Genomic DNA, 25,464 nt, shown 5'->3' with positions numbered 1-25,464 from the left:
CAATGACAGTACTTGCCCATAGGGAAACCATACTTGCCCACAGAGAAACATTGGGGAATATCTGTCCATAGGGAAACATTGGGTCTTAGTTGCTCAGAGGGAAACGTTGGAGAATATTTGTCCATAGAGAACAATAAGGGAATATCTGCCCATAGGGAAACATTGGGGAATATTTGTGTCCATAGGGATACATTGGGGAACATTTGCCCATAGAAAACAATAAGGGAATATTTGCCCATAGGGAAACATTGGGGAATATTTGTGTCCATAGGGATACATTGGGGAACATTTGCCCATAGAAAACAATAAGGGAATATTTGCCCATAGGGAAACATTGGGGAATATTTGTGTCCATAGGGATACATTGGGGAACATTTGCCCATAGAAAACAATAAGGGAATATTTGCCCATAGGGAAACATTGGGGAATACAAGCCAATAGGGAAACATTGGGGAATACTTGTCCATAGAGAACAATAGAGGAATATTTGCCCATAGGGAAACATTGGGGAATACATGCCTATAGGGAAACATTGGGGAATATTTGTGTCCATAGGGATACATTGGGGAACATTTGCCCATAGAGAACAATAAGGGAATATTTGCCCATAGGGAAACATTGGGGAATACAAGCCGATAGGGAAACATTGGGGAATACTTGTCCATAGAGAACAATAGAGGAATATTTGCCCATAGGGAAACACTGGGGAATACTTGTCCATAGAGAACAACAGGGGAATACCTCCCATAGAGAATCCTGGGGAAGGCTTGCCCATAAGTGGTTGTCCACCTTTGGTCCTCTACTGACGGGGGGCTTCTGGGAATTGAAGTCCCCAAAACCATCTGGGGGAGGCCCAAAGGCTGGGGACCCTGCTCTAGAGGGAGCTGCGGCGCCTCAACAACTACATGTCCCAGACTCCTCTGGCAGGGAGCCGTGGCCCTCAAAGCGGTGCCCAAGTGGGTTAGTGTTCCTAGTGCGGGCGCCAATCCCGGCCTCCTCCTCCTCCTCCTCCTCCCCTCCCCCATGGCTGCCAGTCCCCTCCCGCTTGGTCTCCGCGAGGCCGCCGCGTCCTCCTCCTCCTCCGCCTGCGGCCCTCACCGCTGTAGCCTCCTTTCCCTCCTCCGTCCGCCATCGAGGGAGACAACCTCCTCACGAGTTCCTCCGCTCGACGCTTCTCCTTTCGGAACGAACAGTCGGAGCTAGAGACACAAACGTCGAGCGCCCACCACCCTCACGACCAAGACGCACTGCGCATGCCCCAAACTCCGACGCGCTGACGTCAGCGACGCCCCGGAAGTGTGACGCGACGCGCATGCGCCCTCGCAGAGCTGCTTCCCGACCTGCGCGACGGCGCATGCGCGCGCTTTTTTGACTCTACAGTAAAGCGGTGGTCTCTAAAACGGTGCCCTTTAAGAGACCTTTGGACTTCAGCTCCCAGAGGCCTCAGCCATGTTAGTCAATGGACTGGGATTCTGGGAGCTGGAGTCCAATACTGTATCATCTAATATAATATAATGTAGTGGTCCCCAAAGGGTGCCCTTTAAGAGACTTTTGGATTTCAGCTCCCAGAAGCCTCAGCCACGTTGGCCAATAGCCTGGGATTCTGGGAGCTGGAATCCAAAAGCTGTTAAAGAGCAAAGTTTGGGGACCATTATATTATATTAGTGAACTGAACCTTTTCTCATGTGCTTTCCAACCTGTTTCTGACTTAATGGCGACCTTAAGGCAAACATATTCTGGGGTTTTCCTAGCAAGACTTGTTCAGAGGAGGTTTGCCATGGCCTTCCCTTGAGGCTGAGAGAGTGTGCCTTGCCTCATTTGTGCTATCCATATAAAATGAATCCATATAAAAAGGTGGGAGCACATGTTGGTGGGGTCTTCAGGCTTTGAGAAATGACTCCCCTGAAGCAAAACCGGCTTAAATAAATTTGCTAATTCTCTTGTACTTCTGGGTCTCTCTGGTCGGATCTCCGGAAACAACACTGTAATGATGCACTGTAACTTAAAAGTTAGAATGATCCAAGGCATCGTATACCCCATCACCATGTATGGAAGTGAGAGTAGTGAAGGAAGCAGATAGGAAGAGAAGCCATTCATTGGCGATGTGGTGCTGAAGGAGATTGCTGACGATCAAAAGGACAAACAGATGGGTCCCAGAAGAAGATCAAGCCAAGATGACAGAACTGAGGCTGTCGTACTTCGGACACATCATGAGAAGGAAGGCTCATTGGAAAAGATAGAGATGCTGGGAAAGGTGGAGGGAAGCAGAAAGGTGGAAGAGCACATGCCAGATGGATAGACAGGGGATGCATCCACACTGGAGAAATAACCCGGTTTGGCACCGCTTTAACTTGTCTGGCTCAAGGCTATGGCATTCTGGGAGTTGGAGTTTGTTGTGGGGCCCAGAGCAGAGCTCTTAAAGCGGTGCCAAACCGGTTTATTTCTCCAGTGTAAATGCAGCCTTAGTCAGGGAGGTCATGGGCCTGGGCTTACAAGACTTGAACAGAGAGGCAGAGGACAGTGGGGCTTGGAGGCGTCCCATTCACAGAGTAGCCATGAGCTGAAGGCCGCTAACACCAAATAACTTAAAGACAGCACACCTGAAGATGCCTGCAGGATGTCTGCGTGATCTACTTTACAGAAGACTTAATCTGCATGACTATAGGCTTGATTTTAATGAACCCTAACAGATACCTTTGGGCCCAAACAGACAGGCCAAAATAAAGCCGATTCGGGTCACTTTGGAGGTATGCTGTTTAAATGACACATGCATCTTAAGAGTCCAAAAGCCATGCTCCAGTCCTAAGGACTGGAGGGCAGTCAAATCTTGCTGAGAAACCCATGTGATAGCTTTGCCTTAGAATCGCTGAAAGTTGGAAAGAACTGGAAGGCACACAACCACCTTAAATAGCAAAGGGACCCCTGCAGTATGAGGCTTCCAGGAGAAGCAATTCTTCCAGGGTTGGGAAGCAGAAAAAGGGCAGCCTACAGGGTCACAACAACAATAGCAACAGCAAGTACATTTCTATACCGTAAGCCAATTGCCCCCAACAAGCTGGGTACTCATTTTAGTACAAAAGGATACCAACACAACAGGAGGCTTACACAGTAACTGGTCAAATATAGGATGAAAAAAGCAAGAAATAGATATATCACTAAGTACAATGTTAATGAATAAAGGAATGCTACAACAATTTTAAACCAATTGAACGATTCTAAATAAACATGAAATGATGATGAAATTGATATAGAATAACAAATGTAAATAAAGAGTTCAACCAAAAAAATCCACCTTGCAAGGATATAAGGTGCTATGACCAATTCTTCTGTTTACTCCAGTGACTTCATAACAGTCAATAGGGTGAATATCCCAGTAATGTTAATTCAATAAGAAGCCCAGCAATGCTGGCAGTGTCCTAGAGAACCAAGATAAGCCACCTTGTGAAGATTACACTGTGATGGTACTTCCAAACTGTTGATAATCAAGGTAGCAGTATATAACTGGTAGAGGAAGCACTGGTAGCATTGATGCAAGTAGCATTGATACTAACACTGGAAGCAGATGGCTACCTCCAGAGTTTTGAGGCCTTTTCAACTTAATCGTCTTCTTCAGTAATGTTGTAAACATTTAAATTCCGAATTACAATTTGTTATTCTCCTATATCAATTTCATCATCATAGCATATTTCTTGCTTTTTCTCTCTCCTATTTTTGACCACCTACAAAAGGATTCCAGGCTGAGTTGACCCTGAGCCTTTGGCTGGTATTGAACTCACAACCTTGTGGTTTATGAGCGAGTGGTTGCCATACAGGCATTTAAACACTGTGCCATCAGGGCTCTTCAACAACAACCACCTTAGGTAGAGTATACGCTACTCCACGACTGCATGTAAGATTCTATTACTAGCTTTATCTACTAAACAGGGAGCGGAGGCCAAGTTTCAAGTGGGAGAAAATCATCCTCCACTGTAGTAGGATCCCCAGCCATACATCATTTAGTGCATTCCAACACACACAAATTAAAAGCAACAGTATTCCCCAAAAGAAAAATTCCATAGGAAAAAAAGTGTAATAATTTTATTAGGCTAACTCAAAAGTCCCAGATTACTGTACAGGTTTTATTTAGTCTCCAGAACTTGTCATTGGGCAAAATGTTAAACTAAGCAAGCAGGGAATGTTTGACTTTTGTCACAATTTTAAGGTGAAAAGTAAGTGGCTGTGGTCACAAAACTAAGGCCCCATACTGACAGGGCAAAATAAAGCTGCTTTGAGTCAATTTGGAGGTATGCTGTTTAAATGATCCGTGCATCCTAAGAGGCCAGAAGCCATGCCAAAGTCATGATCCAGTCCTAAGGAATGGAGCACAACTTCTGGACTCTTAGGACACATGCATCATTGAAACAGCATACCTCCAAAGTGACCCGAAGCAGCTTTATTTTGACCTGTCTGTATGGGGCCTAAGTTTTCTTTCCATGGGTTACTAAAGGGGGAAGGGGGAGTTGATAATTCAGGTTTTTAACAATATAAAATCCAGCTGTTGTCAAAACAGTCTGTGTCCTTAGGCAAAACTTACAGGCTCTTGCTGGGCGATTATGCTGAAGTATAACCACAAGCCTCTGTGACCAAAATGTCACTGCATGTCAAAACCACATTGATTCAAAAAGATGGGAAAATAGAATTAAGGTGGGGGTGGACATGTTGCATACTTGTAATGGTATTTCAAGTTGTCATCTGCGAATTCACACAAATGTGTTTGTACTGCACAGGCGCAGAACAAACCCATTCATGTGATTCGCAGAGACCACAAAGAAGAAAGAATGTTTTTGCCTTCCGGTCATTTTGAACTACAGTTCCCACTATCTCAACAGACACTGCAGGGTGGGGTTGATGTGAGTTGTAGTACAAAACTACTGCACAGGTAAGGATTTCCCAACCTTTTGCTAATTACAATCCAGTTTCATTATCAGTGTGTTGTCGTTGTTGTAATTGTGGGAGCTCTCACAAGAGAAGAAAGAAGTATGCTGGGAATTCAGAATAGTAATCTGATGATATTGCCTACTTTAGCAAAACAAAACAAAACACTAAGTGTGAATTCTCCTGAATTCAGAGTTTGCAAGCAGGTTCTATTTTAAAGGAAATGCTGCCCATACACTGTCATTAAGTTCTTCCTAAGGAGCAAAACTAATGAGGGCTTTTCCAAGCTGGAATGGAAAACCATATAATTATGAATGAACTGAAACTCCTGGGTTGTTACCATCCAGAACAAAACAGGGCTGGGGAACGAGGCTTCCAAGATCTTAACTTTGAATATCCTCAGATTCATAAATTATAACCTAATTTCTATCCAGCAGGCATTCTTGTCCACAGCTGCATCTCTATCCACACCTGCATTTTTTTGTTTCTCTCCTTCCCCATCAACAAAACACCAGCATTCCTTTTAGTTTGGTCACTATCAGAGTGTATCAAAACAAGCCAAATGGTCACTAAAACTGAAAATAAGTATCCTGAGTACAGAAACACCTAAAATCTATAAAACAGTGATACTTATTCAGTCGAATAAAGGTATCACTGTTTTGTGGATTTTAGCAACAGCAATAGCAAGTACATTTCTATACCGAACTAGCACTCCCTGCCAAAGCGGTTTACAATGTGTCAGTCAACAAGCTGGGTATTGGTGTTTGGACGATATTGTACTTTGCTATATAAGGCCAACATGGCTACCCTTGAATATATAATAAGGAAGACAGTCCACTACATATAGATAATTGTACAAAAGAAGACCCAGACTCCCAATACAGGCATACATACGTCAGTTAACAAAGCCTCTTTGCTTTTAACTAATACTTGAAGCCACTGACAAGTAGAATATTCAGTACCAAGTTAGCTGGACCTCTTGCCTAACTTAGATTACTTTTTTGTTTTTACAAATCAGAATACTCAACATCTAATTGAAGCATAATTTCTGGGGATGGTCCTTAGTCTCATCCGAGTTTGCCAAATACAGCTTCTTCTGCCACACTCCTCTAAAGAAGTGGTTCCCAACTTTTAGTCCTCCATTTGTTTTGGATTTCAGCTCCCAGAAGCCCTAGCCAACTTGGCCAACAGTCAAGAGACATAGGAGCTGAAGTCCAAATCATAGAGGACCAAAGGTTGGGAACTACTGCTCTAAGGGGAAAGCATGGATTGCATTATCAAAACTGGAGTGCCAGAAGAGATGTCCCTACACACTTTCACCCACAATGCATCTTTATGTAAATTTCAGATGTAGCCTCTTTTGAGGAGCATCTCGGCTAGTAAGTGGGGATCATGGAGCCTTTCAGATATTGTTGGACTAGGCCAAAATGGCTAGGACTGACCAGAAATTGAGTCTAACAACAGGTGGAATGCCACAAGTTCCCCACCCTTGCTGTAACAGATTCAGGCCAGGCTGGTATACAGGAGAAAGAATTAGCAGAAGACTTTTGATATATATTTTTAAAGTAAAGCTTATTTTAATAGATTGTTAAAGCACAGGTAATAAACCAGTGCTGCTCTCTTCCAGGTCATGGCATTAGTAACAACCCACTCACCATCCACAGCAGTTGGACGATAGGAAACAGGCATTCTCCCCCAACCACCCCATGCCACGTCCTCTGAAAGAGCATGCATGCTCTTAGGCAGTCGAACATAACTGTGGAATGTTAAGGCCATTGCAGCTGAGGGTTGAGAATCCCACCACAGAGAATATAAGGCTGGGGGAGAGATTTTATAACTCAGCCGCCATAACCAAACCAGAGGAGATGATGTGTCCTTAATCATAGGCTATTTCATTGCCAGGGGGTTAGGATGGCAGGGAGATGAATGCTTAACAGTTGTACGGATATCAATTGGTGTAAAGATTGGAGCAGAGGAACACTTTCCCCTCTTCTCTGCAAGGGAGAGAAGAGACCATTCCGAGTCTAAAATGCTTCAGAACCAGATGAAGCAATGAGGGTGAATCTGTTTCGGACAGCAACACGTGGAGTGTTTTTACAGAGCCACACTGCTGAGATGCCCAAGTATCTTTCCTCCCAAGCATCAGGAAGGATGGCAAGGACAATAGACACTTGCCATGTTTATCCTTCATGGGCTAAGAGGATTTGTTACCTAAAGAAGACATTCTTAGCCTGAATATGTCTGCCATGACAAGAATCTTACTTTTCACTATAAATAGGGACAAGAATGAGCTATTAAAGGGAGTGGGAGAGAACTATACCTTGCTTCTCTGGTCAAGAGATCTACTGCTTCAGGGCTGAAAAAACCATCCTTGCTTGCTCAGAAGGATAGAAAAAGAAAATACAAGCAAGAAAAAGATTTAAATATTCTATGGTGGGATGGGATAGTAGGAGAAGAGAAAAAATAGTATAGCCCTCTGGATAGGGCAAAAGGCACAGGCTACTTCAGCCTCATGAGCCCAAGAGATGTGGTTCCCCCCCTGCCATATAGGAAGAAAGGTACCTATTAAATGTTAGGTGCTGGAGACTAGCATATTAGTATGTTTTTTGTTTTTAAAAGAAGTGGGATAGGGCTTCTGTTCACACCTTTTGAGTCTCAAAGTGAAGCCAATTATATAGGTTAAGGAAAGAGTTGCCAGATCCTGGTCCCACTACATACACCCATTGGATCATGTCTCATTTGGGATGGAGGGGTGGGTGGGAGCAAAACCCTTCACAGCGTAATCCCAAATGATATTGCACTCCAGTCAGGGTGGTCCACTCCACGCCAGCAGCCACAGCAAAGGTCACAATGGGCAAGCATGGGTCCCTTCTGTGCCAGGCCCTATGTGGGTGATGTGCTGGCTACAATAGAGAACAAGGAGAGTCCAGTGTCCAATACAGCTCTGAGGAGTGGGAATGGGGATGGGAATTTGAGCCACCTCTGCTGTCAGGCCAGGAAAACTACAAAGATGATGAAGAAAACAATAAGGATAAGGAAAATCTTCACCATCAGCCACCGGTTGGAGGAGACAGACTGGAAGTACTTCAGAATCTCTGTGTGTGCACCTTCCACGTTAAGCTGAGTGTCTTCCACATTGGCATCAATTCTGTGGGTGGGAAAAAAGAAGGACAGATGAAGCACACAGAAGTAGTGTTTGCCTCAGCATAAGAATGCCTGCAGGAATTTTACACATAACCAAAATATACATTTTTGGCTTGCAATGGTTATTTTCTGTCTATAGCTGCCACATGGGAGAAAAATTAGAAACATTCTTACCTGTGATAATGTTCAATTCCTGTAGGGAAAATGAACATCCTGAGATGGCTTATTCGTACCTCTTGCCCAGATAGGCAGGAATGATACAGACCTTTGAAAAGAACTCTGTTTCTTAGCTGTACTGTTTTTTTTAATGGCTGTAAGCCACCTTGAATTCCATGTTAGAGAAAAGGTGGGATATAAATTAAATAAATAACAACTAGCTGTGACCTAGTACTGAAACTGAGAGGCATTCAGACTTGAACCAGTCAAAGGTGGAAACTTGCAACAATTTAGTGATCCCCCATTTTGGATTATCACTGCCACTTGGGATCATTTTTACCAATTCTTTTGCCCAAAGGAAAGAGGTCTGTCCAAAAGAGAGACACTAGTGGGAAGCCCTGGAGACAGAGAAGCTTCATGAACTTTGAAACATCAAGTTTCTGCCTCTTTTAAACATGGTTTCTGCTTTCCTATAATCAGTTTCAAAGCACTTTGTCCACCTTGGGTATGAATTAGAGGGGAGGTGAACAGAAACAGTGGCATCCCTAAAGAGTAGGATCTGTAATTTAGACATCACATTTACTCACTGCAGTTACTAGTGAGAAAGGAAATATAAGAACATTATCTTTCATGGTTGGTGGGGTACAAAAATCCAGGGCCCTGCCTCACTTTCAGTTGTTGCATTGCCAAGGCCTCAAATGAGTGCTGTTTGAGAATAAGGTCTTAGTTGTACAGGATCCAAGCATAAGGGCTGTGGCATGGATTGAGCCTGCTGTCTTCCTTTCCTGGGCTGACAGTCATCCAAAATGCTGGAACAGTTTCCTCCCTTTTGGCCTTTATGGGGCTGGCAGCAGGGCTGTGGCTACTGTCTCATCATTATCCCTGGCCTCCTAACAGGCTGAGCATCTCAGGTGCAAAGACGCTGCAGAAGAGAGGAATTTTTCCTCACTAGCCTGGACTTCCTCACTGACTTTGCTTCTTGTCTGGTCCATGACTTGGACAAGCAAAGAGACAAGACTTTGGATACAACCATGTTAGCCTCCTTGGCCCATGAGGAAAGGCCTACAGTGATTAAAAAGCCCCACACGTGAGAGAAAAATTCCCATTTGAGACAGTCTTACTAAGGAATAGGAGGAAGGTAGAGAGCCTTATTTTGTTGTCAGAAGAGAGATCGTGCAAAGAGGAGCAAGAGAAAAATGCAACTTATGAAGCAGGATTGAAGACTGAGCATAACAGGGATTGCTCTCACTAGAAGCTACTCCTGAGAGATTCCTGCCTATCACAGTGAGAGGAAGGAGCAATCCATCTCAGGATGTTCAGCCTTTCACTGCTGATGGACTGTATTTACTGCAGTCAGCTGTCCATATCCATGTATTTAATCATCCACAGCTTCAAAATATTCCAATCCGCCCCCCCAAAGCAAACCTTGATTTTGCCATTTTATGTAAGAGAGACCATTTTACTACATCATTGTATACAACTGGACTTTCACAAATTTTGGAATTGATGGGGGTGGTGGTCCTGGAACCAAACCCCAGCAGACACCAAGGGCTCACTGTATGTTCATCACAAGCATTCTCTGAAACACTCATCACAATACAGTAAAACTGCTCCACTTAGACAACAATGAGAGTGTTTCTCCACTGGCACTTCTGCCTTTACCTCTGGATGGTCTCCTCCTGCTCTTTGACCATGTGTGCCAGCTGCTGGAATATGGACCCCAACTCTACAATAGTAGATTCAATGTTCTGCATGGTGTCTGCCCGACTCTGGATATATGAATCCTGCAAAATGAAAAGGGGAATATGGCCATGGTTGCAGGTGAGGGATTCCACAAGTCCTTCCTCCAATCTCAAGTCATGCTTAAGATACTTCCTAGTTTCCAAAGAAGCATCCAACCTCTACAAACTTTAGACACAGCCTCCTCCCTTATCTGCTGTCCCAACCTTTGAAAAGGTAACTAACCGAACAGTCCAGAGGATCCAGCACATTAGGATGTATATAAAACCAAAGAAAGACCAAGTCATGCCAAAACCCAAACAGTGTATTTAAAATTAACAGGCCATGTTTTGGCCCAACAGCTACTCAGTATGCCTGCAAATTATATGAAATAAGTATGTATGATAAATGACAGAATATAGATTAAACACAAATTACCCTAAGGCCTCTACACACACAGTAAACAGTCTACAGAGGTCTCTAGAGAGAGAGAGAGAGAAAATCTCTGCAGACTTTTAACTCCTAACAGCAATTTGTATTTAATCTATATTATTCTTTCTTTCATGAGCTAACATATATAGTTAATTTTACCTGTTTTTCCATTTTATTTTGAAGCTCCCAAGGAGAGCTGCAAAATATGTTTTGGATCAAAATGTGTTGGCTAAATTAAATGCTTCCGTTTTTGGCATTTTGAGACATCATGTCTGATTTTGCCTGTTAATGGATGCCTGGCTGTAGGCCATATTATTTTAAGTATGTTTAAAAATAAATCTTGACATAAATACACCAATACTGATAGGCAGTCAATTAAGCTCCTTTGTTTAGCTATAAAAAGTGTCATTTTATTCATTTGTTCTCCTTCCAAATCATTTAACTACAACAGGTTCAGACTTTAGAGAAAAAGAGATGTTTGCATTTGGGGAAGCATGGCACTAACCCACTCCAAGCCCATTCGATACAAATCAAAATAAACCCCTAAAACAGTGATGTCCAAACTCTGGCCCTCCAGGTGTTTTGGACTTCAGCTCCCAGAATCCCAAACCACTGGCCAAGCCCTAAAAGAAAACCAGACAGTCTGTCCTATCTTTCTGTCCCCCTTGTTTCCAGTATAAATGGCTGTGATTCCCCACCCCAACGTACCTGTTCATTGATGAGTTGCAATTGCTGGCTGGTCCGGTTGTCCATGTCAATAGCCACATCTCCTGAATGCCGTGATTCATCCTGAAGCATAGTGGAGCCACCTGTGGAAGCAACCAGTGATGTCAAAGCCTGTAGATAGCTTCCACCTAACACAGTTCCAATAGAGTAAAAGGGCTTGGCCTTTCCCATCTCTTCCCCTACCCACAAAATGTAATATTTCCCAATTGTGTGAAGGATTAGAGGGCTCCATGCACTGACTCACTTAGGTTACTTGAAGAGAGGGGCATGGCAGAAATTGGCACACGGGAAAACTGCTCTCGACGGGTCTTCTGTTGCTTAAGGTTCTAAAGAAAAAGCAGAGAACAGGCAAAACACCTTGAGAAGGTATGGAAAGTAGGCAGGCAGGCAGACAAGAAATTTATCAGGTGTTTTCAATGCTTCTGAATATGAATTGCATTTAATACAAGTGCAGGGGGTGGGAATACTAGTATTTCCACCATGGAAACAGATTTCTAGATGAATTTGCTCCATCGTGGCTTTCATGTTCAAACAGAGCCTGAGGGAGAGAGAGGCAGGCGAGCTCCACCAGGCCTGCCTGGAAGAAGAAGAGCCCTCCCTCTGGTCCATCTGGCTTGGTCCAGGCCTCAGAGGGAGAGAAGAATGCTGGACCTGATCCCCTCCCCCCCTCACCATTCCCTTCTCCTTTTGTGTCGTGTCTTTTAGATTGTAAGCCTGCGGGCAGGGAACTCTCTGGTTAAAAAATAATAAAATGTAAGCCGCCCTGAGAGCCATTAGGGCTGAAGGGCGGGATATAAATACCTAAATAAATAAATTTTAAAAAAGTTACTTCTCAGAACTACAGTTGCAAGAATCCCTATTGTGATGGCCAGTGGCTTGCAGAAGCTGTAGTCAACAAGCTTTGTGTTCAATGTGCAATATAGGTACCTCCTTATAGATATAGGCAGCTGCCTCCAAGGCTCCAGCTTCTTGTGAAAATACGTATCAGTTAGCCTAGTTTTCCTACTATCCCAAAGTACCTGCATATTAACCAGTATCACTATTTATTGTTTTTTGCAGTATTGGACATTGGTAATCTAACTTTTCCAAAGATTCTGACTCTTATAAGAACTTTATGCTGTGCTTCTATTTAGCTGAAAGACATGTGTACTGGCCCACTCTTTTCCAATGGGAAAAACATAATCAGCAATAGAATTGAAGGTGCACAATTTGCCAATCTCTTTATGCAATCTCAGTATAGGTTGATGCCAAGAGCTGCCTCGCTGATACCCCAGGGAGCTCAATCTAGTATGTTCCTATAAGTGCCTTCTATACAGCAAAGTTGGAGAGAAAAGGATTAAGAGTGACTTACCTCTGTTCGCACCTCCAAAACAGATTTGAAGTCATTGGACATGGAGGCTAACTTGGACTGGAAAAAGAAAACAGAATAGGGAGAAAAGAAAAAATAGCAAGGAAGTCTAAGTCAGACTCTTCTGTCACTGTGTCAGAGAACACAGCTCAACCTTCTCACACCATCACTATTCCTCCCATCCCAATCTTTGGCTTTGCAGATGTCTTATCCTTCAGCCCGATCCCATCATAATTAATAAAGGATTATTGTAAATACTCATGCATAAGTCTAGAAATTTTAGTCAAAAAAAATTTAGACTCAAAAAAAGAACTTAGGGCCCATACAGACAGGCCAAAATAAAGCTGCTTCAGGTCACTTTGGAGGTATGCTGTTTAAACTGTGCATGCATCCTAAGAGTCCAGAAGCCACGCTCCAGTCGACAGGAGCATGGCTTTTGCGCGGCTTCTGGACTCTTAGGATGCATGCATCATTTAAATAGCGACCCGAAACAGTGTCATTTTGGCCTGTCTGTATGGGACCTTAGTTGGCTTACCTATGGGTCAAAGTATGTACCTCTTATTTAAAAAGAAGTCATCCCCTGGCAAAAGTCAAGAGTGTAATATTTCCTAGAAGCACTGACCCTTCTGTTTTCTCATCTATCTACCTTTAGGGTGAGTGCAAGCAGTTATGTCTGCTGGACTTTTGCAAGTTCTTTGGAATTGCTTTTCTTTGCCTCATCCTTTATATCACTTGTTAAATGCCCCGAAGTTTTACCCTTGATTTATCCATAGGTCATATAAAAATCCATAAATTTTGGCCCCAAAACCTGCCCTCGACTTATACATGAGGTCAATTTGCAGGTGTATATATGCTATATAAATTCTAGGCCAGCATATGAGAATTCTGCATAGGTAGCAGCTGAATTCTGCAAAGTGAATACCTTATGCACACTTGTACAATAAGCCTCTTGGCTTTCCCTGCCAAGCTCACATTTTCAAGTTAATAGTTTTCAAAATATTAGCTCAGGCCTGACCTGCAGCGATACAACCACAGTGTTTGAGTGTGTTTGTACATGTCTCCCGCTCTGGCTGCCTTTGGCCTTGACAAACTCTTGTAGTTGTGCGATTTGTTTGTTCAGGCTGTTGATATCCTGTTGGGAGAAAGAAACTGCTTGAGGAGCAGGAACACAGGATGCCAAAAGATGCTAGACAGAGAAACTGGAAACAGTCTGTGGAATATTTTAAAATAAACAGATTTGACATCCTGAAGTGGAAGGCGGCTTGGAAGAAGCAAATGACCCAGACAGCAATAGCAACACCTTACTGCCCTTTGGCAGCCCCCATCCTCACTTGCTATGTTTCCCAATTCACATCTTAGTTTTTCGATACAGCGCAAGAGAAGAGGAAGATGGGCAAAGGAAGCGAAAAATACAGATGACTGCATTACTGCAATCTTGCTCATTGCTTCAAATAGAGTCCCTTACCTGCTTCACAATATAGGTTAGCTCCTCTATCTCCACTGCCTTGTCATCAAATAGTGATTTCCGCTTGGCCACTGAGGATGTAAAAAGTCAGACTGTTAGCCATTAATCCTTCTTTAATGTTTCTTCCTAACTGCTCCAAACCCTACTCTCTCTTTTCACTCCCAATTTTCATATTAGGACTGGAAATGCTCCAAGAGAGGGCATTTCTGCTTTAAAAAAAACCTGAACACTACTCACTTTAAAACAGTTTTGGCAACTGGCCAAACTTCCTGGCCAACATGAAACATCACTACAGCAGTGTTCCCTTATGGTAGGCAGCAATCTGAGAAACAGTGGCTTTCAGGAAATGCTAAGGCACTAGGGAAGGATTGCTCTCAACCATGGACTTTTTTTCAACCCTACACACAGTATCCACAGACAGCAAGTAGATCTCAAAGATATAGTCGTGTTAGTCTGTAGAATCAGTACGTAGAGAGGTCTTGTAGCACCTCTGAGACTAACTGAAAGAAAGAAATTGGCAGCATGAGCTTTTGTAGATTTCAGTCTACTTCCTCAGATGCATTTGGATCATCTGAGGAAGTAGACTTTAGTCTAGGAAAGCTCATGCTGCCAATTTCTTTCAATTAGTCTCAAAAGTGCTACAAGATCTCTCTACATACTACATCTAGATATATTTGTTACTCTGCCCCAACATCTCTCTAGCTTTTCACTGACATCAAATGACATTAAAGATGCCATAATCACATACTTCTGGTGCCTCTTCCCATTGCCATCTGCCCCTCATCCACATTCCAAATACTCACAGATTGTTAGCTTCTCTAGCTTGGCAAAGGTGTTGCTGAGGTCCTTCCCAATGCGCCTGCAAATCACAAGGATTTGGCAAATCAACCACAATAAAAATAAAATACTGCTCACTACCTGTCTTATGTCATTTATTTGTTTGTTTGCTTGTCATCACTGGAACTCTGGATGCCAAATTATAAGAATCCAGTTAATCTGAAAATGTATTTGCCTTTGCTAAACAGTGGAAAGGGGAATGGTTTATGAAGTGACTGACCCCTGTATCCCAGCATGGGCAACCATACCCACTCTGAAACACACAAAAAATGTTCTAGGAGAGAACTGTAAACTGCCCCCCCAAAGGTGGGTGAGATATGATTTGCCACTTGAATATAATTCCCATCTCGGCCTGTTTTAGGCATTACATGCCCCTTTTTTCTAGAAACAGGAAATGACTAGATGGTCCCTCCCATTTTTAAAATAATCTCTAGAGTGCCCTAAATTATATTTACATGGCAAATTGCACTCCCAAGCAGCTTCTAGAATTTGCTTTAGGGGTAAAAATAATCAGGTTAGAGGTGCTGCAATGCAAAATAGTGTATCTCTTTGCCCATAGACTGTATAGTGCCTACGTATTCCTCCAAAGATCCTAACACTGAGTATTTTCAATAGGACTCCCCCACAAGATAATGTGTTTTGCCCATTTGGGGACACAGTATGAAATTCTAAGTACTGAGATATACTCTGGAATGCAGTATTCCTGAGTTTCATCTTACATCAATAATTAGAATAGAATACATTGTGTAGCATACTCCTGCTTATGTATTGTGTAGCATACTCCTGACCACTAGCCATGATGAGTGCAGCTGGAAGTTGCAGTTGAAGGACATCTGAAGGGCTACACTAGACTGCAACAAATGCAAGCCAGGGCATAAAAACTAGAATCATGGTCTTTGGAAATACATCATATCAGAGAACCAACGGTGCGCCATCCTCTAATATACAGTTCTAATATCTGCTGTATTTCCTTTCTCAACAAAACTTATCTCCTGACTGAAGTCTCTGGATAAGGCTGGTAAACCTCTGTTGCTTCAAATGTTTTGGACTACAATTCTTTACCCTTGGTCATGACAGCTAGAGATTATGGGTGCGAAAGTCCAATGCATATGAAAGGCCAATGATTCCCCACTCAGCAATAAACCAGCCTTCTCCAACCTAACATCTCCAGATGTTTTCAGCTATGACATCAATAATCCCTGACTGGCTATACCGCCATAGCCAAAACATCTAGATTAAAGGAAACTATTCTAGAGTTCTTCTGTTCTCATATCTTTTCCCAGCTGTCTGTTCTAGGCACTTATCATCTCACCATGAGGGTCAGAAACCTGGCCAGCAATAAGCATGGGTTTCAGGCAGGAGACAATTCAAAAACAGAGGCCACTTCAGCTCTCCCACAGTGTCATGCCCTTTATAGTTTCTTTTGCTGGAATGGTCCTTGTGAGGAAAACAAATTAATTTTGACTTACTTGGCCATCACAGTGAATTCACTTCTCTGACGTACAGCACTCAGCACTGGTTTGTTGAGCTGAAGGCCATTCTGAAAATGAGAAGATAGATAAAGACAATTGCTGCAGACCATAACTAATAGGAAAAAAAAGCCATACCTGTTGGAATGGGCTGATAAACCAGGATAAGGGGTACATTCACTCTACCTACCATCTATATCTTGCCTATTCTCCATAACTGTTCCTGTTACCACACACACACTGTATAATGTCACATCTTATTTAATCCAAAAACACTGTTCTGATTTTCTGAAGATGCCAGCCACAGATGCTGGCGAAACTTCAGGAATAAACTCTTCTAGAACATGGCCACACAGCTCAAAAAACCCACAAAAAACTGTTCTGATAGTCTGAGGAGCTCTGCTTTAACCTATATTGCAGCCTATCTGATTTCAGAGATCAGTGTTTCTCCCCCTTCAAGTTCCAGTTGGCTACAATTGTTTCTCTCTAAGAAACTTGCAAAGGACTGGTATTTGATGGTTTGCAGATCAGAAGTGGTCTATAGACAACCATTCTCCATAACAATGGCTTACATCATACCTCATATGCATATCTTACATGACATGATTTACAACAGCCCCTGCCAAGCCCAGGTAGAAGTCCTAAACTGGTCCTAAAGTTAGATCAGACAACATCAGCTGCGTCCCATGTATACCTCATGAAAGGACAACTCACCTGTCGGTTTTGCAAAGATTTGCAGGCAGAGAGGAACTCCTGGGTGCGATCTTGACATGACATGGTGTCCCACTGGGGTGGGGATGGCACAGCTGGGGTTGTGGCAGTACTGACAGGTGCAACAAGCGGCGGCAGAACTTGTGTCTGGGAAGGTCCCAGGTAAACGCCTTGCTCAGTGTTTCTAGAGCCGTGACGTCTCCTTGTATACATGGAGGCTCATAACCTGGTGCTTAGTAGAGAAAGGGAAAAGAGCTATCAGCATGCAACGAGGGAAATGTAAGACTCCAGAAAGGCTTTCCACTGCACAAAACACTTAAGTCAGTGACAAGGGGCGCACTAGTTGTTGTTGAACTGTAATTCCCATTAGCTTTAGCCAGCATAGCCAGTAGTGAGGGACGATGCGAGTTGTGAATCAACAACATCTGAAGGGCCATACTTTCCCCAGCAATAAATGAAATATCCCTTTCTATTATGGACTTTAGAAATACCATCTTATTCTTCCTCAACCAGACCCACTTGAAAGGAGTGTTATGAAAATAAAATGCAGAGGTGAGCAATTTATGTGTGATTCCTTATGTTCAACAGGGCAAGGTGGGATATAAATGCAATACAAACACAGCAGTGTTGCCCCAAGACACTGTGCTGGCTTAAGTAGAGCCCAGGCAATACCGCCACTAGCCTGCTACAACCATCATACACCAGTTCCCTGCCTTTATCTACCTCAGTGTGGGCAAAGGACTATGGTGGGTGTGACTTGCAGTAAATCAACAAAGTTTTCTGATCCCATTTTTTAAAATTAACAGCTGCAATAAAATGACCTCTTCTGCCTCAAATATACTGCTGCTATAAAGAAAACTTAGGGCAAGTAGGAGCACGTCTGTGCAAAAGAGCACTATTTACTCAAATTAAAATTACAGTACTAGGCTCAGAATTCTCTCAAGTCCAAGTGTGTATTTTTTGCACCAGGCTCTGCTTGGCGGATCTTGGGATGCTCAAAGCACAAACCTGAAGTGTGTCTATTTTGACATATGCTTAATATTCACAGTACTGAGTGAAGTCAAAGGCTTTCATGGCCGGCATCCATAGTTTTTTTTTTTTTTTTGTTTGTGGGTATTTCAGGCTATGTGGCTGTGTTCTAGAAAAGTTTATTCCTGACGTTTTGCCAGCATCTGTGACGGGCATCTTTAGAGAAACTCTTCTGGAACATGGCCACATAGCCTGAAAAAAAAAAAACATTAAAACTATTAACATTACTGCCTGAGACAGATAAGACCCACCCTGGAAAATAGGCCTCTTGGCTCAAAAGCTACCTATCTGCTGAGATCTCAGAAACATGATAGAACCAAGCTTAAAGGGCACTTAATCTTCTAAGTAAAACCCATTGCCCTAAAACTAGTGTACTCTCCTCAAGGATCAGCTTAAACCAAAGATATTCCTATGTCCCATTGCTTTCCTTCTGGATCCAAACAATATTATTCCTATGTCCAGAGTTTGGAAATTCATTTTCATCTGCTCTTGTTGTTAACTGCCCTCAAGTCGACATCGACTCATGGCAACCCTGTGGATGAGACATCTCCAAAATCCTTTGTCCTCCACTGATCTGCTTAAATCCAGTAAATTCAGATCTGTGATCTCCCTAATTGAGTCCATCCACCTAACATGTGGTCTTCCTCTTTTCCTACTGTCCTCCATCTTTCCTAGCATTATTGTCTTTTCCAATAAGTCATGCTTTCTCATGATGTGGCCAAAGTATAACAGCCTCAATTTGATCATCTTGGCTCCCAGGGAGATTTCAGGCTTGGATCTGTTCAAGGATCCATTTGTCTGCTTTTTTGGCTATCCACAGTATTTTCAGGACTCTTCTCCAGCACCACATCTCAAATGAATCGATTTCTTTTTCTTCACTGTCCAGCTCTCACATCCATACATGATGATGGGGAATACAATGGACTGGACAATTCTAACTTTAGTGCTCTGCTGTATGTCTTTGCTATTTAGGATCTTTTCTAATTCTTTCACAGCTACTCTGCTCATTCCTAGTCTTCTGATTTCTTAAGTGCAATCTCCGTTCTGAACAATGTTTGATCCAAGATATGAGAACTTTAACAATTTCAGTTTCCTCACTGTCTAGAATAAATTTATGTAGATCCTCCATGGTCATTATTTCTGTTGTCTAATTTTTGTTGAACATACAGGTAACAACACTATGCTCTTACCTGTATGTTCAGCAGTAAGCCTGCCTTTGCAGTTTCTTAATAATTGTTCCAGGTCTGTGATGTTTTCAGCCATTAATATGGTGCCATCCACATATCTTAGATTGTTGATATTCCTTCCTGCCATCTTCACTCCTTTTTCTGAGTCTACACTTGCTCTTTGTATGATACTTTCTGCATACAAGTTGAACAGATAGGGTGATAGAATGCAATCTTAGCTGACCTGTTTGCCAACTGAAAAAGTGTTTCCAGGTTTCTCCATATTCTGTTCTAACAGTAGCCTCTTGTCCCAAGTACAGATTTCGCATCAGGACTATTGCCCATGTCTTTGACAGCCATCCATTGCTTTTAATGGTCTATGCCAGTGATGGCAAACCTTTTAGAGACCGAGTGCCCAAACTGCAAACCAAAACCCACTTATTTATCGCGAAGTGCCGCGTCCCTCTGACTTTCCAGTAACAAACTCTGGCAAACTCTATGCTGGGGTGACGGCACACATGCCCACAGAGAGGGCTCTGAGTGCTACCACTGGCACGCGTGCCATAGGTTCACCACCACTGATCTATGCAGTCAAATGGTTTGCTGTAGTCTATGAAGTACATGCTGGTTCCCCCCCCCCCATAATTTGTTGGTATATCCCATTGACTATCGTATGTTTGCAATGTGGTCCCTGATGCCTCTTCGTTTCCTGAACCCTGCTTCTACCTCTGTGATTGCTCTCTCAATGTACAATTATAGTATATGCTGCAGAATTCTACTCATTGTTTTATTTGTGTAGGTAATTCCATTAAGGAATACAATTACACTTGTCCCTCCACATTTGCTGGGGTTAGGACCCCCGTGAATATGGAAAAACTACAAATAACAACAAGCACTATGCTTTTACCTGAGAGAACACCTCTCTAGGAATCCCTAAGCCCTCCAATGCAATTCTGTGGCCAACATCTGCCAGACATTGACCACAGAATTGCGCTGGAGGGGCTACAAATGCCTAGTGGAATGTTCTCTCTAGGAATCTCTAGTTCCTTCTGTGCGACATTTGGTTAAAGTTGATTATAGAGTTGCGCTGGAGGACCTAGATATTCCTAGAGAGAATATATTAATAAAATCTGTGAATAATCAAATCCACAAATGTGGAGGGATGAGTGTACACTAAAATTGAAAAAAACATTGGGCTGCTGCCATCACACTCCATTTACAGACTTCCTGGAGGCTTCCTGGATACAAGAGGGCTCTTCTTGGAAGAGGAAACTAACAGGTGGCAATCATTTATATTCCTTAGCAAGAGCTTTACAGTAGTGTAGGGTTGGACAATGCTAGCCCTCTAGATGCTTTGGAACTGCAGCTCCCATCAACCCTACTAGCTCAGTCAATATTGAGAGTTTATGGTGCTGGCAATCCAGAAACATCTGAAGGGTAACAAGTTCCTATCCCTGAAGTGGAAGAAAGTTTTCACCCTAAATTACTGTTAGTTAAACCAATTCATCTCTGCAGACATAACCCTAGACTAGAGATCTGGAAAGCTCCATTCCAAGTCCTTAACAGACGGAGCTGGCTTTTTGGCTCATATTACTTTACAAAGTACTACATGTACTGATTGTATGATACAAAGACCTGGGGCGATTACATCTCACATCAACTTGAGAAACCAAGCATTTGGTCAAAACCAGTTAATAATTTCCTCCACCCACCTTCATGAAAGTCAAGAAGTGGACAGAGGAGTTATTAAACTATGGCCCGATTTAAACAGGCACTATGAGCCCCCCCCCGTCATGTGCGAGGGGCAGCGCTTTCAAATGCCCCTCACGGGGGGCATAAAAATGGCAGTGCCCTATACACAGGGGTTCTGCGATTTTGACGTGATGGACACTTAGCATCTGCACATCCCGGCACCTCTGTGATGCCGCAAGTGTGCCATTGGCATCTTGCAGCATCACAACTGCGTCGCAAGAACCACCTGCTTTTTCGGGTTCTTTTTGCTCTACGACGGAGCTGCACAGTTTGTCTGCTGAGGCTCCTTCACGGAGCAAACACGGGCGCCAGCAGAGCACCCTTTTTGGGCGCTCTGTACCGTGCCTTTCTTCCCTCAAAACAAAAGCAAAACAGAAGCTATTTAACTTCCGAAGGATTGCAACATCTTGTGTCTTCAGAACCAACCTACCATCTCCACACACCTCTCCAACAAATGACAAGAGAACTCAAAAGATCTCCAGCTTTACTTTACTAAGGATATACACTTGTCCCTCCATATTCGCTAGGATTAGGGGCACAAGACTCCCATGAATATGGAAAAACCACAAATAACAAGAACACCATGTTTTTATCTGAGAGGACACCTCTCTAGGAATCTTTAGGTCCTCCAGTGAAACTCTGTGGTCAACGTCTGACACTGACCATAGAACTGTGTTGGAGGAGCTACAGAGACCTAGTAGAGTGTAACGTTTAGTTAATGTTGGCCAAAGAGTTGCACTGGAAGACCTAGATATTCCAAGAGAGAAGATATTAATCAAATCCGTGAACAATCAAATCCGCAAATATGGAGGGATGAGTGTACAACGGACGCACCCCAGCCCCAGTACAATCTCTCCAGATGACGCATGGCCACATCTGCAGCAAAAACACTGTTTTGAGCCATTAATCCTCCATTTCAACCTACTGTCCAGGAGGAACCTCCAAATGCCCTCCATTTTAAGCATACTGAGAAGCATACATTTATATTTCGTGAGGGCTTCTAGCTTTTATTTGGTCCTGTCCTTCATTTCGTGGTGCCTGGTCCTCCTCTGTGGTTAGAACACCTGTTTTCACCCTGCATGCCCTCCTTTTCCAGGACACATCCTCCATTTCAACCGGCTGTCCAGGAGGAATATCAAAGCATCCTCTATTCTGAGCATAACTAAGAACGATTAATTGATACTGCATGAGTGTTTCTAGCTTTTATTTGGTCTTGTCCTTCATTTCGTGGTGCCTGGTCCTCCTTTGCGGTTAGGACACCTGTTTTCACCCTGGATGCCCTCCTTTTCCAGGTCATGTCCTCCATTTCAACCTGCTGTCCAGGAGGGAATATCAAAATGATCTCCATTTTAAGCATACTGGAAAGCATATCTTTATATTTAAAGAGTGTTTTGAGCTTTTTATGTAATCCTGACTTCCATTTTCCTCTAATATCCTCCATTGAGATATACTAAAACAAATGACAGTACTTGCCCACAGGGAAACATTGGAGGATACATGCCCCCAAGGATACATAGGAGACCACTTCCCCATGGGGATACACAAGGCGATACTTGCCCATAGGGGAACATTGGAAGATACTTGCCCATAGAGAAACATGGGCAAGTATGGTTTCCTATGTATTCCTACGGGCAAGTAGCTTCCTGTGTATCCTTATGGAGAAGTATAGGCAAGTACCCTCCTATGTTTCCCTATGGGCAAGAATCATAGAGTTGGAAGAGACCCCGAGGGTCATCCAGTCCAACCCTATTCTGCCATGCAGGAAATCTAAATCAAAGCATCCCTGACAGGTGGCCATCATGTTTCCCTATGGTAAGTATGCTCCTATGTATCCTTATGGGAAAGTAACCTACAATCTATCCCTATGGGCAAGTGTGGTTTCCTATGGGGCAAGTATGACTCCATGTATCCCTATGGGGCAAATATTACCCCATGTATCCCTGTGGACAAGCATCCTCCTATGTATGTTTATGGGGCAAGTATCCTCCCATGTTTCCCTATGGACAAGTATGGTTTCCCTATGGCAAGTGGTCCCCAATGTCTCCCTCTGGGCCAGCCTTGCCCTTTGTTTTAGCGGGTCCCTCCCGTCCTCCTTGGCGGCGAGGGGGGCTCCCCGGGGGCCTGTGTGAGGCCCTGGCGGAGGCTGGAGGGCCCCCAGGAGACCGAGGGAGGCCCAGGGCCGACGGGGCCCGGAGAGAGTCTCAGGGGGCAGCGAGGGAACCCTTCCTCGGAGACCGGCCTCCGCCACTCACTCACCGTCGCAGCGCTCGACGCCGACCGACTTCGCAGCCCCGGAATGGAAGGACCCAACAAGCCGAAAAAGGGGGCGGGGCTCGACGTCACTGCCACGTACCCTCAATGCGGACGTCATACGCACGACGGCGCGCCGCGTCACTGGCCGCGGGGGGCGGGGCTTCTTTGGCTGAAGGCCTCCGCGCAGGAGGAGGAGGAGGAGGAGGAAGCTGCGCTGTTGCCAGGCAACAGTGAGGCGCACAACATACTCCAACTCCCAGAATTCCATAACCTTGAGCCAGACAACAAGTGCCAAACCGGGTTATTTCTCCAATGCGGATGCTGCCCATGAAACCCACTGGTTGACCTTGGGCAAGTCACACTCTCTCAGCCTCAGAGGATGGCCAGGGCAAGCCCCCTCTGAGGAAACAGGCCCAGAAAACCCCAGCATAGGGTCGCCATAAGTCAGAAACAACTTGAAAGCACACAACAACAACAACAACAGAAACAACAACAACTTGGGCAAGTCACACACTCTCAGCCTCAGGGGATGGCCATGGCGAATCCCCCTCTGAAGAACTCTGCCAGGAAAACCCTGTAATAGGTTCGATTTAGGGTCACCATAGGCCAGAAATGACTTGGAGACACACAACAACAACAACAACAACACATTTTGAAGTGAGCCTGCCTCTTCTATGGAGCCACCATAAGTCAGGACCGACTTGAACACAGTTAACAACTTCAAGCTAAACAGGCCACTTTTCAGGTGGTCCCCATATCCCCAGACTAAGGATCCATGGGTTGAGCCCCTATATTGGGAGAAAGGTGGGATGTAAGAAAATAATAATCATAGATTCAACCATAGACAGACTGAATATATTCCAATACAGACAGATAGATAGATATTCCAAAAAAACAAACCTTGATTTCCCATTTTATATAAGGGACACCATTTTGCTATGCCACTGTATTTAATGGGGCTTGAGCATCCACAGGGGATAACAAGGACCCTCTGTATAGTCTGGATCCATGGATTCAAGCACCTGCGGTTTGAAAATGTTCCAAAAAATATACAGATTCCCAAACAGCAGTCCTTCATTTTGCCATTTTATATAAGGGGCACCATTTTAAGACCCATTGTATTCAATGGGACTTGAGCATCCAGTTTTTGGCATCCATGGGGGATCCTGGAACCAAACCCCAGCGGACAACAAGGACCTACTTTGTGTTTAACTGTGAACTCTTTACAAAACCCACTCCTATGCCAAATCCATGCATGGGCTACATTTCTAGCTTCAGTGCAAAGTGTATTGTCCTGGATTGACTCCTATTAGCGCAACATCCAACTGTTACAATCTGAACGTTATAAGACCACACTCTTTCCTTGCTAGAAGTCAGTTGGAGCAAAAGGGTGTTCCCTAGCTTTCCTACAAGAATTCCATAGCATCGAGCCACAGCAGTTAAAGTCTCAAAGGTGCTACAAGATCTCTCCACATACTTGCCCATGTGTCTCTATGGGCAAGTATCCTCCAATGTTTCCCTATGGGCAAGTACTATCCTTTTGTTTTAGTACATGCCAATGGAGCACATTACAGCCAGGGAAGAGGGACCAAGCAGTGGACAAGGCAGGGAAAGAAACTCAGGATGACTGGACCTGCAGTCAGTCAGTCAAACCAACGCGGTGATAGAAATTGCAGCCCCATCACCCTCACATCCATGAAGCTGCAGCCTTTGCTGGTGTGAATGTTACACAATTCCCTTTCTTGGGGAGAAAGGCTGTGGAGTTCTCAAGAGAAGCTGCTTAGTTTCCAGAAAACTCTGGCTGCGTCCACTGGAGAAATAACCCGGTTTGGCACTGCTTTAACTGCCCTGGCTCAAGGCTATGGGATTCTGGGAGTTGGAGTATGTTGTGGGTCCAGAGTGAACTCCGCTCTGGGCCCCACAACATATTCCAACTCCCAGAATCCCATAGCCTTGAGCCAGGGCAGTTAAAGCGGTGCCAAACCGGGTTATTTCTCCAGTGTGGACACAGTGGCTTTCTGGGGAAGCTGCAGGAGCCTTGTAGGAAGACTGTACAATCCTCCATCGCTGAGGGGGGTGTGGCAATTCCCATGCTACAGGACAAAAAGCTGGTTCTCTACATCCATTGGGATCTGGACAATTAAAACGTACCACCGCCGTTACAAAACCAGACACTTACTGTCTCAGATAACGGAGAGCTTCATAGAAAGAGTACGCAATAGTTAAAGTTTATTATTCCCCTTAGCTGTAAGACTGCCCGTATTTTGGAACAAGGCCGCCATTGCCCTCTCTGTCTTTTTAGTCCAGGGTTTCTGTTTCTTCTGCTTTTCTTGTTTTGTTCTG

The 25,464-nt window shown here is 43.9% G+C and overlaps 2 protein-coding genes across 3 annotated transcripts in view; both read right to left on the bottom strand.

The window, feature by feature from the left end:
* NXF1 (nuclear RNA export factor 1) overlaps nt 1-1,256 on the bottom strand; it is a 29,419-nt gene extending 28,163 nt beyond the window's left edge. The window contains exon 1 of the mRNA XM_089482855.1: nt 1,099-1,256. Within this exon, the coding sequence (XP_089338981.1) occupies nt 1,099-1,132 (34 nt within the window). The 5' untranslated portion in view covers nt 1,133-1,256. The remainder of the gene's footprint in view (nt 1-1,098) is intronic.
* Nucleotides 1,257-4,062: 2,806 nt separating this feature from the next.
* On the bottom strand, nt 4,063-25,455 carry STX5 (syntaxin 5). Of its 2 annotated transcripts, none has more exons than XM_089483717.1 (11): nt 25,301-25,455; nt 16,925-17,153; nt 16,211-16,281; nt 14,708-14,763; nt 13,905-13,975; nt 13,455-13,571; nt 12,443-12,499; nt 11,336-11,417; nt 11,074-11,174; nt 9,877-9,998; nt 4,063-8,062 (listed from the first exon to the last, which is right to left on the bottom strand). In XM_089483717.1, the coding sequence occupies exons 2-11, from the start codon at nt 17,132-17,134 to the stop codon at nt 7,903-7,905; spliced, it is 1,047 nt and encodes a 348-aa protein (XP_089339843.1). In that variant the 5' UTR covers nt 17,135-17,153; nt 25,301-25,455; the 3' UTR covers nt 4,063-7,902. The 2 variants fall into 2 exon arrangements, with proteins under 2 accessions (XP_089339843.1, XP_089339842.1); XM_089483716.1 differs by lacking the exon at nt 25,301-25,455 and adding an exon at nt 23,125-23,209.
* Nucleotides 25,456-25,464: the final 9 nt, after the last annotated feature.

Source organism: Sceloporus occidentalis, unplaced genomic scaffold (genome assembly GCF_023333645.1).
Source record: "Sceloporus occidentalis isolate IW3139 unplaced genomic scaffold, rSceOcc1.0.p SCAF_20, whole genome shotgun sequence".
Lineage (NCBI taxonomy): Eukaryota > Metazoa > Chordata > Lepidosauria > Squamata > Phrynosomatidae > Sceloporus > Sceloporus occidentalis.
This window is presented reverse-complemented; position numbering and strand designations above follow the sequence as displayed.